General features: G+C 43.8%; 1 protein-coding gene across 1 annotated transcript; it reads right to left on the minus strand.

The window, feature by feature from the left end:
• Window positions 1-354: 354 nt before the first annotated feature.
• LOC149335060 (trissin receptor-like) lies at window positions 355-10,905 on the minus strand. Its single transcript, XM_089553735.1, has 3 exons — window positions 10,708-10,905; window positions 2,470-2,660; window positions 355-1,488 (listed from the first exon to the last, which is right to left on the minus strand). Exons 1-3 carry the CDS (start codon window positions 10,895-10,897, stop codon window positions 514-516), a joined length of 1,356 nt encoding a protein of 451 aa, XP_089409861.1. The 5' UTR covers window positions 10,898-10,905; the 3' UTR covers window positions 355-513.
• Window positions 10,906-15,154: the final 4,249 nt, after the last annotated feature.

The raw sequence follows: 15,154 nt of genomic DNA on the forward strand, positions 1-15,154 counted from the left end.
CAATGTAGTGTTCTAAGTTTTTGGAAGCGGTGCATGGCTCAAGCGATATTGCATATAATTTTAGCTAACACTTCCACTTATAAATATTGCGCCCAGTTGAGCTGCATATATTACATTTCGTGGTTGACACGCTATTCTTCCTACGATTACACAAGTACTTTCGTCCAACCATTTCTCAGGGAAAAAACTACAAAAGCAAATTTCATGCTTTCAAAGATAGCTATAATGGTATCAAATCATTATTATGTGCTTAATGAAACGTTCCTTTCAGCCCATATTCGCTTTAAAACACAGAATACCGACACTGAATATGCAAAGATATATACACACCAAATCACTTGGTAGCAAAAGCTCTTCAACGTACACCGCGAGGCCAGGGCATTTGGTCCACGCACGTCACTGAGGACACTAACTTCCCGTCAGCCACTGCGAACAAGGGGGCCACTTTCCAGCCCAGAACGGCACACGACGATGGTTTCGGCGAGCCGCCACAGGGGCGACGCGCAGCCGTCCTCAGACAAATCCATTGGCGTGCACGATCGTGTTCTCCTGGTGCTGGAAGACCGACGATGCGGTCGTCTTGCCGTTGGAGCGGTTGGACGAGAGGCGCCGTATCTTGCGCCGAGAGCGGCATAAGAGCACGTCCTTCATGCTTCGGCGGAAGTTGTCCGAGAGGAACGCGTACAGGATCGGGTTAATGAAGGAGTTCATGTAGAGCACCAGCGTGGTGGCGATGGTCAGGCTGACTGCCGACCGCGACGCCCCCTCGTAGCTCGCCGACCAATACTGGTAGAACTTGCGTGCGTGGAACGGCAGATTGCAGACTGCGAACCCGAGAACCACGGCAACCAGGAGCCGGATGACCTTTCGCCTCGCCCGAAGCACTGTTGCGGCTGCCTGCTGCTGGTAGTGCTGATGGACCTGGCTGCTGGCGGGAACGGGGAATGCGTGCTTTTTGCTCGTGGTCTGCTTCGGCTTTCTGACAACACCGCACCGCGTGGTGGTGCGCACCACACTGTCCTGAAGCAAGCTCTCTCGACATTGAGCCGAGGTTGAGTTGGCCCTGGAGAGAGGGACTAGCTCCAGGGTAGCCCTTCGCGGACCTCCGGGGGAGTAGGCCGTCGGGACGCTGCTCCTCCACAGCTGGAGGCCAATGATGGAGTACATGACGCTCATGATGGCGAGCGGCACGAAGAAGCACACGACGAAGTTGAGCACGTCGTAGGTGCGGGAGTCGTAGAGGAAGCGGCGCATGATGCAGATCTGGATGGTGCGCTGTGGTTCGTCGTGAGAGGGCACGTCTGCCGTGCCGCACATGATTAGCCGCGGGCTGCAGAAGCCGGCGCTGATGAGCCACACGGAGAGCACGACGATCCGGAGCCTCCGTATGGTGATGACGTGCTTACTCCACATGGGGTGCACGATGGCGATGTACCGCTCCACGCAGATGACGGTGAGGATCCCCACGGAGGCCGTGTAGCTCAGCGCCTGCGGGAACAATAATGAAGAGATATGTATGAATATTTTTGTAATGATTAATCGATTTGTCTATCAATCTCTTACTTTACCGGTCACATCACAGTTAACACATCTCTTAAACAATACTAAACAGAAAAACGTCTATGTTAACCCATGAATTCGTTCACCCATTGATTGACTGAGCAATCAGGCGATCAACCAATGTATCGCAGTCAATCAGTCTGTTAGTAGGTTAATTATTTGTGTCATAGAGCAATTTGTGCCATTTTTTACTGAGCCATTTAACTATCTACAAGGTAGAGAAGCAACGCACAAGAGCACATCATGAGCTAACTTTGCATGAAACTTCGTTTGATTTATTTATTCTGTTAATGGCGCATTGGGAGAATTACCAACATGACTTACGTAGTATTGACATTACATTGAAAAAATATCACCACTCACAGAGCTCGTTTCCCCACATAAAAGGTCGTTTACTTTCTTCTACGATACAGAACTCATTTCCTCCTTTTTAACACGTTTCTTTCCACCCCCGATACATGAAACTGACTGAAGAAGCACGCTTTCCAGAAAATCGTCGCGACCACCACTGCATGAAATGCTACATCAATTCCGTCTTGGAATGTTCCCACTACATACCGCTGTTACTAATGCCTTCTTCGCAAAGCATGACTTCAAAAGCTATTAATGGTTCGCAATGCGAAGTATTTTGCAGTTTCGTCTTCACCTTGTACTCCTGGATTCATTTCAATACGTCACTTTTGATACCGGCTTTACAAGCTGCGTCATTCATTTTTTTTTAAATCAGACAAAAGCTTGGCCTTTATTTCCAGTTTTCATCTAATCATGTCTCAACAGCAGGTGCTTCTTCAGCTAAATATTATCTTCGAAAAGTTTTCTAACGTTACATCAGTGGGCTAGAACTGGTTGGCTGCGAAATGAACTCAACTCTTTAGTCGAAAAGGAGCGGCGGTATTTCGGAGCGCCCACCTGTATGAAGAAGTACATTCGGCAGAGGAAGTCCCCGAAGGGCCACTCCCCCATGAGGTAAACGGACAGGTTCTGGTAGACGCAGAACAGCCCCACGCACAGGTCCGCCACCGCCAGGTTGGTGAGGAAAAAGTTTGTGATGGTACGCATGCGCCGGTGAACCACCACAACCAGCACCACCAGCAGGTTTCCTGGGTAGAAAAAAAATATGTATTAAGATTAAGAAGTACTAGTAACCTGATCATTATCTCTACTAGCACAACTAACACATCTACACTTAAAAAAAGTCAGTAAAAAGATAGTAAAAAGGTAGCAAGTGCCGCAGTTGCTAACCCTGACTTCGTTTTACTACTTTTTATCAGCTATTTCCTACCCTCTTCAAAGTATAGCTAGTAAAAGTAGCCCAAGCTACCTTTTTACTAACTAAGGTCGCTAGTTACTACCTAGTTAGTAGCCGTTCCTTTAACTCTAAAATAAAGTCAAGGAATATAACTGACACAGACTGTCGTGCCAATAAATTGGTTTTGTAATTAAACATTTCTGCAGGGGCGTATGGTTAGGTAGACTAAGCTGTTTCTACAATCTCAACTTCATAATTAACGCTGGTGTCTTAGCTCAACCGGTGAGAACCACTAACACGTAAATGAGAGTCTGATTGATGAGGTATATACGGCTCAGAAAGATTTACCTGTGCACGCGCAGTGCGCGAGTGTGGCTCTTTCTGATTTGTCCTGTTCCTGCATTCTGAACCTTTGTGTGCGCACGGTAAGGTTGTTGATGCCATCACCTCGCATAATTTGTACATGTAATGCGTGACAAGCTTAAACCTAAGTCTGTGATTTACGGCCAGCGTACGCTCTTATAGCCCTGTCTGGATTCCGGAATTAGTCAAATCGGTTATGAAGCTTTTCTTATTTTTCGACTACGCATAAATTTTAAAAGCCACACCAGCACACTGTAGGATGAATCTAGCAACATATGCGAGTTTCTATTCATTTTCTTAGTAAATACTGCTAGCTTCCTGTTACTAACTGCGAGCAGCAGCCGTTGCTAACTCAATGGGTTAGTAACTGTTACTAACGTTCCCGTTACCAACTGCAGTTTCTAATAGGGTAGTAACATACGTGAAAACCAGTTACTACTCCAAGGTTAGTAAGTACTACTACCTTTTTTTCTAAAAGGTTACGCCCATTTCAGGACAAAAGCTTTTCCCATATATCTCGAGCTAATTTTGTTCAGGTCCACCTGCGGACATACTGTCAAAGAATATTTTGTAATCTCATTCGCCAGCTTGATTTTCCGTCACCCTATGCAGCATTTGTCGTCTCTTGGAATCCATTCCATTACCCTAAGAGGCCATCGGTTGCCTTCCCTTCATATTACTTGTCCTGGCTACGCGTATTGCTTTTGCGTGATTGCGAGTGGGATATCATTCACTCGAGCTTGTTATCTGACACTTTCTGCTGTCTTCCTTTCTCTTAACGTTACCCTTACCATTTTCCTTCTCGTAGCTCACTTCACTAGCCCCAATTTAACAAAGATAAGTAATCGCTACTGAAACAAAGAGAGGGAAAAGCTAGGTTGTGTTTTATCTCTACATCATACGCAGAGTGCATCACGAAAAAATTCGAGGCCAGAAACTTCCCCTTTTAAATCCACCATTCAGCAAAACAATATTTGAGCCAGCGATAGCATTGTATAGGAATTTCATCTGGTTTTCGTTTCTGCTGAAATCAAGTATGTGGAGTAATATTTACACTCTAATAGTTGCAAGACTAGAAGAATTTTTCCTAAATTTGTGGGGGCGTGAACTTCATTAGTGGAAAAAACACCATACGCTGCTGTGAGTGAAAAAACAACAGCAAACCTATCATGTGCCTATACGTTTAATCTCCCCTTGCTCAAAATAAAAAAAAATAATAAATAATTATTTACAAATCCCCTACGCATAAAGCTGATTTTTTTTATTCTCAGTTTATCTCCCAGATCATGCAATACAAGGTCACCTACGGTCCAGCGTTCATGGAATCTCCTTTCCCGCGTCCTACAGCGTGAAGACAATATTTTCTTACTAGTTTCACCTTCTTAAGCGTGCTGCTGGGGCGTATGTCGCTGTCGCGACACCTGTCACCATGCTTCACGAAGTTGAAAACCAGACGGGGAATTTCGCTTTCATTACGGAGAAACGATGCAAAGAGTTCCATGAGGTGTGGAGCAAGGTATAGGACATTCTAAGAAACTAAATTATTTCTTCTTAGCTAAAGCAGTGCTCATTGGATTACATGCGACTCTCGCCACACAAACTGCATGCCCGGCTTGTTAGATTGTTAAGCATCTGGTTAGAAACTGGCGAACATTCTGTTACGCCACGTAGAATTTCAGCACCCGAACTGTGAATGTGCACTTCGCCGCGGTTGAAACTTTCGAGTGAACATCGAGAGCAAGCAGGCCGCTGAAAATGTTCTTTCCGAGAGCCTCGATTCAGATGCCTAAGCGAGCTCACGTGGGAACAATGTAATTTATGAAAGGAATATTTCCAAGAGAACATACTGTGCCATGTGGGAGTAAAGTTGATATCTGGATCGAAGGAAATCCTTCGAAAATTCTTGGAACATGCATCAGGAGTAGGCGCCTTTTATGCTGCTGTAACTCTTGTGGCGCAAGTTGTTGTGATGGAGTAAATTTTCACTTGAACCCTCGTTCAAGCAGCTGTGCCAAAAAATGCGCCTACGCCTGCAATGCGTAAATACACACACACACACACACTAAATAAAACAAACATGGATCCACAGCCACACCTGTCTTCACCTGTAGACTTGAAAAAATAATTTACAAGTCTTAGGAGAATCCTTATAAAGATACGGAATAACTTTGTATAGATTCTGTTCTAATGTAATAATAATTATACCTGGTTATATATCGGTGTCTGAGAAATTCTAATTATGATACTGATAATGAAATAACGTATAAAAATTACATTGCAGCTTTAAATCGGTTACTTTTTCAAAAGCTACGCGACTGTGTGATCTACATATGACATTACTGTGATCACGACTTTAAAATGTTAAAGCCTAAAAGCAAATTTACCTTACATTGCAATTAAGCTTGTATTGTCTCTAGAATGTGCACAAATTATGTAGAAAGTTGCAGAATATATTACAGTCCCTCCCTGTTTAATAACCTTTCATCTATTGTGCTGCAACTACTCTCACCAAAGATAGTACGAGTCTTAATAAAAATATATGTTTAGATCGTGAGTAATCGCATCAGTTTACAGTATTTGATTGCAATCGCTTCCTGTCACTTGTATTAACTTTTCCTTGTTTTTCTTGTTTTCTCTCTTTTTTGCATCGGCGGTTAAGGTGGAGCCCAATATGGTTTTTAGGGTGTATTCTGTGAAGTGTTTCTATGTTACAATGCGTAGGGATGAATAGCCACCTTCTTGACACCACAATGATATATTGGAGAGAGTCAGTTATTTGCAACTTTTAGCTTTTTCTCTCTTTATTTTTGTCCTGTAAGCCAATACTCTGAGTGAATACGGTATTGTACCTCCTTGTTGCTTTGTTAACATTCGTTGTTGTCAAGCAGGCACGGTTGATGCTCACGCTTGTTGACATGTTTACGCGCTGTGCACTGACGGGCTGCTTAGGCCGCTTACAATTACCCAAGTGCTTTGGCGGCCCATGAATGTATGCGTTTGACATGCGTGAATAAACAAACACTTATCGCTTCTTGCTTAGAGGGGGTTTATATTTTTCGCTAAACAGCAGCCGCTTCGCTGAACCATAAGATACAGCCAACCAAATTTTTATCTCGTGTGTGTGCCCGCTGCGTTTTCCGTGCTCCTGCAGCTTATGACGGAAGAAACTTGCGAAAATATCAAATCTAAGCACAAGCTCACTAAGCCGCGCTTAATATTGAGCTTTCCGCAAGTTTGCTTCGTCGCAAAGCGCAGGAGCGAAAAAAAAAAAAAAGCGGCCGTCGCGCACTCTAGCCGAAGATTTCGCCGGCTGCACGTTGTTATGAAAGATCTTTGGTTTGGTTTATTGTGGTTTAACGTCCCAAAACGACTCAGGCTATGTGGGACGCCGTAGTGAAGGTATCCGGAAATATTGAAAACCTGGGATTCTTTAGCCCGCGTCTTTCGGGTCAGCAGCTGAGTGCCATAACCACTGAGCCACCGCGGCGCCTTGAAGATCTTTGTCGCCATCGCTAGTAGGCCTGAACCATGAAGTGGTATGTTGTTACGACATATGCATCTCTCACAGAAACCATTCTGTTAAGTTGAACACTGTTGCGTAAGCTCTTGGCACTGCCGTTAGCTGTTATGTGTGCAGCAGAGAATTCGTCTTTACTTGTTAATGTTGAATTGTTATGTAGTAACAAATACGCCGTCCTTATCGGTGTTAGTTTGAACTCATCGGTTAGCATATAAGTAAAGAGTTGAAATGCATAAATTAAAAAAATTTCGAATATGTTAAAACTCGGTGACAAAGCAGTTAGCTTCTAAAAAACTTTTCTAGCCTCACATCAATGCGTTGCGGCGTTGAACGTCAACTTCAGTAAAATTATTAATCTAGATTCTGCATTGACTTCGTTGATGTTGCCCATCTTCTTACCTTCGATATTTCGTGTTAAATAAGTTGCTCCAAATCACACAGGAGGCAGACTTCTTCCACATATCGTGTACGGCACCTTAAACCTTAAAAACTACTGAACCTTAAACCTTAAAGCGTTAAAAATGATATATGGCAGACATACAAACTCACGAAATTGTTTAGAGGGCAGTGATGCAAAGTGGGTGCACAATATTTTTTATATACTGCTTAACAAAGTTGAGTTTTGTGGAAAGAACGGCGAGAGCCGTTGCCATGACTTCTGGTTTTGTAAGGAGAAGATAATCCCAATTCTTAATCTATCTTATGCATAATAGCGGGGCGTCTCTATTTCGGCCCTCTGTCACTGGCTCCGAGAAGCTGAATGATGTTACGCGTTAACTTACCTGAAGAGGTATTCACATTTCAAGATACAAATCTCGTTCAATCCAACGCGCATCGCTCGACTTTCACTGACAGGTTTGTTTGTCCTTTGTGTTCTGCTTTTAATATTCTGCAGCTGCTTTCTCACGCGCATGAAATACGACTTGAATACCGAAAGAACAATCAAAGTTCATTGCGCCTGCGTTTAAAACCTCCGCGTGGAGCCTATTCGCAGCCATGGCTCTCTGGAACCGTCACAAATGGGCTGTCTGGCGGCAATCTCCTGCAGGCTCAATTCAATACCTAAGTATAATTAAGTCTGCGGCACATAAATAGTTATGCGCCTTCCCTCTGCTTTCCAAGCTCCCTCTCCATTGGTTTCGCAGCTGATTACAACGGACAACGGCGACACACTGCAGTGGTCTGGACAGGTATATAGTTAGACACACCAACCGCGCCGAGATGGATTGGATTCGGACGCTCACCGATCGAAATTTCCGCAGATGTTTTCTAATGACTGAATTGTATTTACTACCATTCAAATAGGACGACAGGCTAGGTCGCTTGTAAATATTGCTTTGAATATTGGTAATTTAAAGCAAGAAACAAGTGTGCGAGGATACTCACTCACTTTATCCAGAAGGAGGGCGTCAGTATACACTCAGGCCTCGCTCCGTTCCTCAGTGACTGTCTACTGGCTTCCTTGGACCAAAATTTACACAAATCCTTACTCAGATCTACAGGAGTACGTGTGTTCCGATACGTTGATGACTATCGTGTTTTTCAGATTAAGAAGTGGCCACAGCGTTGCAAATCAAACCAGTGTAATCCTCACATTGTCCAGGTCTAATCTAAAACCAATTCAACTAACGATGAAAGTTCCGGATCATGACGGCATTCGCTTTCTGGACCTACAGATAATGATATGCGACGAAGGGGTATGCTGGCACTTTGTAAATATGATATTTATTTCACGTTTTTCACGACGCTCAGCTTTTATTTTTATTTTATTTTATTTTATTTATTTAATACTGCAGGCCGCCTTTTGGTAGCCAAGGCAAGAGTGAGCTGGAGACGTGTGCAGTGCTCGGTACGCAACTGATATCAACATTAACAACAACAAAGAAGAAAGCATATAGATACACACTCTAAAGTTTCTGCGGAACAAATTACCTTTTAGCAGCAAAAGGCATTATATTTTCACCTTTTACTTTATGTTTACATGTTACATTTACATCCAAGTAATTGTACTGACAGGAATTCGGCGCATCTTATGCCGTTTAAACGTAAAAAGGCCAAATTGATTAAATACTTAATTTAGCAGCAAGTATGGTAACGGAGAATGCTCCTCTATGCTTGACGTCGGTGCTAGTGTTAATGCAGTGACTTTAATATAGCGAAATAAAAATGTGTTTCAAGACCTTCTTTCGAGACCCGTGAAACGCCATTCACAATATGCATTTCGATGTCGTGGCATGAACAAGGAAATACCACTTTAATATAAAAAAAAAGTCGTTGCTATCACCCCCTGCACAGATGTGAGACCCATTAGAGTAATATGCAGGATGAAAAACATTTTCCTAAAAAAAAGCTCAGACTGAAGAAAAGCAACGCACGAAACCGTTTAGTAACTGCAACGCCACCACTTCAACACGATGCGACTCAAGCAAGCACATCTGCAAGTAGTCTATGCGCAGCCCTAGAGCTTAGGAGGTGCGCTGGCTGAAAATATTGTTATGGACTCTGACGTGCACTGTACTTCCGCTTTTTTTTTGCGCTGTGACTTGTTTACTGGTTGTTGAGCATATTTTTAATACGATGAAACGTATTTAAATAAAAAAATCACTACCGTTCTTACTTGGTCTACTCACGTAAAACAGAGGGGAAAAGTATTAGGGCTCTACCGCAACGTGCGAATTTTGCAACTTAAAATTCCTCTTGGAGCCGAGGGAACGGCTGTGAAAATTGAAAGTCAGGATCACTTATTCAAATTAAGTGCTGCTCATGCAAGTCTTATACTCCCGGTAAGACGTGAGGCCGTCAGGAACGATCCCATGGGACAAAGCTTCGCGAACGTTTCAGCCGAAACTTCATGCGTACGTAGCAATACCGGACGATCGTGGATGATATATTTCGTGGCTATGTACCCCTGCACGTCAACCGACGAATGCAAATTTTTTGATGAGCCTATTTTATTGAAGCCAGCGGCAGGTAATAAACATACTACGGCAAGATATTCAGCTCTGCATCATGACAAAACTCCAAAGCATTTTGGTTAATCGTGGAATAAAAACGGCCTCCACCGTAAGAAATTTATTCGAACACATAATCATTCCTATTGAGCCTGCTACACGTGGACGACCAATATGGATCTTTTGTATCCCTTAGAATCACATGCCTGCTGATATATAACCCGGATGGATCCTGCTTTCGCGGTGTCTCAGTCGTTCTTTTTTCTTTATTCTTCTAGCCTAAACTTTCAAATTTGTTTGTTGGTGTTAAAGGAATAAATGGTGGTCACGGCTTCTTATCACAAGAATGCAAACGCTAGCTGGCTGCCATACATTTGTTCGAATCTGAGGAAAGCGGCTGGGAAACGATCACGCTCCGATCTACTCTACTACCACGTCAAAGCTGCTTTCATCTGCCTTTGAGTGTATCTTGCATGTTAAGAAAGTTAGTGGGGTCTGCAACTTCCGTCCCATAACAGCTTCCGGCTCTCAGGCGCCAAACCTTGTTTAAAGAATTAGAGTGGTAGGTTCTGTTTTGTTGATAGCTTTAGAAATACAGCTCTAGAAGAATAAGAACTACTACACTCAAGTGGAATAAATATTTTGCACCACAACAGAATTTCAGATTAGTCGCCAAGAACTATGTGTGTTCGCGCTTCATAGTGTGGGTGTGTTTCTTCCTCTGTCATTTGTACTGTTGAGTAGCGTGCTATAACCAAGGTGCCTAATCCGTTGCATCAGAGATTATCACGTCTTCATGTTCACAACAATTTATCAATGTTCGCCCGTGGCCACATATCCATCACAAAAGAAAGAAAACGCAAAGAAAACGTAAAAAAAAATCAGGAGAAGGAATCCTGAGGGCACGACAGAGTTTCGTGCAATACGAGCAACTCATCACAATTGAGTGTCTGAAGACTGCTGCATAAAAAGCTAAAGTTTTAGCCTGTCCCGTTTCATACACATTACAAGCAAGCGGATATAAACCAGGCACTGACGATTTAGCAACGCATGAGAGTGCTCACCGAAGAAGCAACAGCAGAAGACGATGGAGTACGCCAGTATGAGGCTGACGCGGACGTCCATCCTTTGGAAGATGTCTTCGTCGAGGTCGGGAGAAGACCACACTCCGGAGGCGGTGGTAACCGACCCGTTTCCGGTCGCCTCCAGAAGTCCGAGCGTGCTGCTGTCATTGGCGTCGTCGGGAGGAGCCATGAATCACAGTTGGCGAGTCACCTGCACCAGTGATGTCATGGCTGCAATTTTACGTCGTCAAACAGAATTAAGTGACAGTCCCTGAAATTCACCGAAGACCTAGCATCTGGTGAGGCAAACAAACGCAAATATATTTCCTTTAGCTTGTACCCAAAAAGAAGAGGAATTACCCCCTGGACAGAATGGTGAAGCAAATGAATTTCTTTCAGATGAAAACGGAAAAGTATCAATTGACATCATGCGTCAATTTGATGTTTTGCTTGAAAACTGTACCATGAAACGAGACGCGGCGGTCAAAGACGAAACTACCAGCCGCAATTTTTTCTTGGCACCTTAGAAAACGGTGCGGAGTTGAAGACGCGGAAGACGTGGCGTTTGTCGCTCTGAGTTCCCTTATATGCAAACCCGACTTTTTTTCTCAGGTGGTTGCGTCAACTATTTTATTGATTAAATTATCAAAGTAATCCGTGGTGCGAATTCGGTGGTGGTGAATACGTTGCGCTGCTACGTGTCTTTTTTACGACGCTGGTACCATTTAGTTTATTGGCGAATAATACGAAATACGGGAACCGAAAAATTATGGATTAGACGTTTGAGTGTCCTTTGTTTTGTTTTCAAATCAAATAATTCACAAAAAACGCTTAAAATGGTGAAATGCTATGCAAAGAAATTGGAGGATGACCGAAATGCCGGCATCGGTTTTCAGTTCGGGTTTTCTTCTGTTTCTATAGAGGAATGAGCGTGTGAATGGCTGCCTGGAATGTTTTTGGTTTGGTTTGGTTTATGGGGTTTAACGTCCCAAAGCGACTAAGGCTATGAGAGACGCCGTAGTGGAGGGCTCCGGAAATTTCGACCACCTGGGGTTCTTTAACGTGCACTGAAATCGCACATTACACGGACCTCGAATTTCTCCTCCAAAGAAATTCAGCCGCCGCGGCCGGGATCGAACCCGCGTCTTTCGGGTCAGCAGCCGAGCACCATAACCACTGAGCCACCTCGGCGGCGGAATGTTTTTGAACAAGTCAGTAAGGATTTGAAGTAACGGATAACTTAAATTGGGCATGAGAGCATCAGGCTGATACTCTTGTAACAGACTCATAGCGGCATACTCGCTGACATGAAGTCTGTTTCTTTTAATGAAGAAAAATTAGATCAACATAATTTGCTTGGAAAATAGTTAAAACTTTTGTTCCTAATCATGAAAAGCACTAGAAATAAACTGATTACGAAGCATACCACTCTGTATGGAGAAAAAACAAATATAAGAAAACGTTCACATTTCAGCAAACGCGAACTATGTGTGCCTGGGGGAATGCATTGTTGTGCATCACATGCGCAAACATTTGTTAGTAAATGCTTACGTGTACGTGTAAGAATTGTATTCAAACGCACAAACCACCAGACTCGCGTATTAGTTACCCCTGGAAAATTCTATATCGTTGGGGCGAAACGAAAGTTGCCAGAACTTCGTTTCGCGTTCTCAGAAAGATCAGGTCAGAGGAAAGAGTTCAGACATGCTAATTGTTTGTCCTTATCATCCTGTCGCACGCCTCCTTTTGCTCTTGAATTTCCTTCGCTTTCTGACTTGAAGGTGAACATTGAAATCCAAGGCTAACAAGTGAAGGGCGCGAAGGTCCCGAAGGTCCCTGCTTGTGTCCACCCATGCGCTTACAAAAACTTCCTGCGTGCATTATCAGTTCCATGCAGCTTTGTAAAGACACTACAGGAAAGCTTTTTTTTTTTCCCCTCTCGTGGAACAAACGCGAATCAATCGTACGCTTCGCACAAACCTCGTTCAACGTCAGTAAAAGACTCGCTGACTGATTCAAGGTAGAGTTTTTTAGTATAGCCATTGTTTATGGGGCTCGTGAAGAAAACGCCGACTCTTAAAGATTCTAAGAGGATTCTGGTGTGGGCTAGTTGGTTCATTCTTAATAAACAGATTCACAACAGCGCTACGGAACGAGAGTTGTGAATCTCTTAAAGATTGAAGCAAGAAAAGAGGAAGATTACTACTTCTCAGTTTCAACTTAATGTTTAGCGACGTAGTGAGCTCAGTGCTGTTGTGATACTGAATTAATGACTAAGACGAGGATTTTATTCCTGCGGTGTAACTACGCTCTTCTGTACCGCTCTTTTTTTCCTTCAGCATGGGCTGGAGGAACTGTGTTTTTCAAGCTGGGTATTAAAATTCAGCTGACCTGTTATGTTCAGGGACAACTTCCGGCACTGGTTTTCGGGACTGACGTCGTTTTTCTTCCACTAAATCTAGCATATGACAGTAAGAAATGCAGTTCGTCGATTAAATGTCAGCGAAAAACGTAAGTTCTACCATAAAGTATTATAACCAGTAAGTCGGGCAAGATACCGGTACGAAAATTGAGAGGAAAATCCCTGAAGTTTGACAGCAACGGCACAGTAAAGGAGAATTTCTGCAGAACACCGATAGAAACGAATTTCATCGATACTGAGACCACCGAGGAGATGAGAGAATTTTCAAAACTGCCTTTCGCGCATCTGGTTATCAGTATGCACTCTTGTTGGTTTACGTAATCGGCCTCAGTAAGCAGCTCCTTGGAGCAGTAAAGATAAGCGACTGCATTTGGTTGGAATGAATTCTACAGCGACAGCTGTCAAGAGCACATTTTCCAGTTCTGGAGACTCTTTGGGGTCGTCGGTGTAGTGCTGCTCCGTGCTGATTGGCCAGCATGCAGTGGAGTTGCGCAGTAAGCCACTGCAACACGCCATGCTGATTGGTCAGCGTGCAGTGACGTCACGCACTACGTCGCTACAACTCGCCACGCTCACCGGTCCGAGCATATGGGCGTCACAAGTTCCAACTGAGAGACGTCACTCTCGCTCTACAAGGGGACGATTAAGCAATGCTGTATTCACGACCAGCTGCCCCTGAATTTCACTTTACGGAGCAGCAACCGTAGTAGGAGTGAATTTCTTGATGACTGGAACTGACATTCTTTAGGGTGGGCTACAATATAAATAATAAAAGAAAGGGAACAGCCAACACCCATTCAGCCCTGACAAGGAAAGAAGCCGTCTGCTTCTAGTTCCCTATAAAAAGGGTTGTTAAGGTTCAATATGATAAATAGTAGACGCCTACAGAGGACTACATTGCGACACTAGGAGAGTGAGGGGTCCGCTAGAACTTCGAGTTCAATATGTAAAGTAGGGGTAAAAAGAAATGGAGGGGACACTTCAGCTCCCCCTTAACCGTATAGCGTGATAGCGTTCATGGGTTGATTCCCTAACCTACGGAATCGGTCGTTCTCTACTTTACATTCACAGATGCCTGGGAGCCCTCATACCCCACCTGGAGCAGTGGTGCAGCGGTTGAGCGATGCACCAATGCCCTGCGATGGCAGGTTTTGCCACCGGCGAGGTTTCCTCGACCCAGGTTGCTCTTCTGTAACAACCTCTCGTGACCTATCATTAATTTAACTGCCACCTGCCACGGTGGTCAGTTTACTCACAATCAGGTGGGCGGGTTGTGATGACGTAGCAAGGACACGTGACCATGGGTGGCCCACCTACGTTGCGTTTCTGAGGATTTTTTGCAAGATTTTTTTCTCATAGTCCACGACCCCGGTGCCGGCTTTCCTCCGCTACGGGCTCCTTAGTGCTATCCGTTAATATTCGCTTCGCTTTTGTTTATTGATCCACATCTTCCCACAGATGCGGACACACAAAAAGGGCAAGATCCACAAAAAGGGCATTCTGAGGTTTAACACTCCCAGTTCAGGTACTTTGATTGTTTACATCTGAGTGTAGATGATTATTTATCAATTATATTGCATAAGTACGTATGACATATTTTTGTTTTGCAAACTACTGATCTATTTTAAGCAGCGGCATTTTACTTTCATGTTAGTGTCACCTTCTCGCCGTTCATATATTTGTGTAGCTGTAGCAGCCCAGTACATTTAAATAGCTTTTTAGGGTCCTTGAAGTTCTAAATCATTAAGCAAGGGGATCAGGCATAGAGGCAAGTGACTTTGTAATGAGGCTCTGTGTATACAGTGATTAACTAGATAATTCAGTGTTTATGAATTAGGTCTAATTAAGGTAGTCGGCGTTTTAAAAATTCAGTAAGCAATAGACTGAGTGATTGGTTTGGTTTATTGGAGTTTAACGTCCCCAAAGCGACTCAGGCTATGAGGGACGCCGTAGTGAAGGGCTCCGGAAATTTCCACCACCTGGGGTTCTTTAACGTGCACTGACATCGCACAGCACACGGGCCTC

Source organism: Amblyomma mixtum, chromosome 7 (genome assembly GCF_055824585.1).
Source record: "Amblyomma mixtum isolate Tamu chromosome 7, ASM5582458v1, whole genome shotgun sequence".
Taxonomy (NCBI): Eukaryota; Metazoa; Arthropoda; class Arachnida; order Ixodida; family Ixodidae; genus Amblyomma; species Amblyomma mixtum.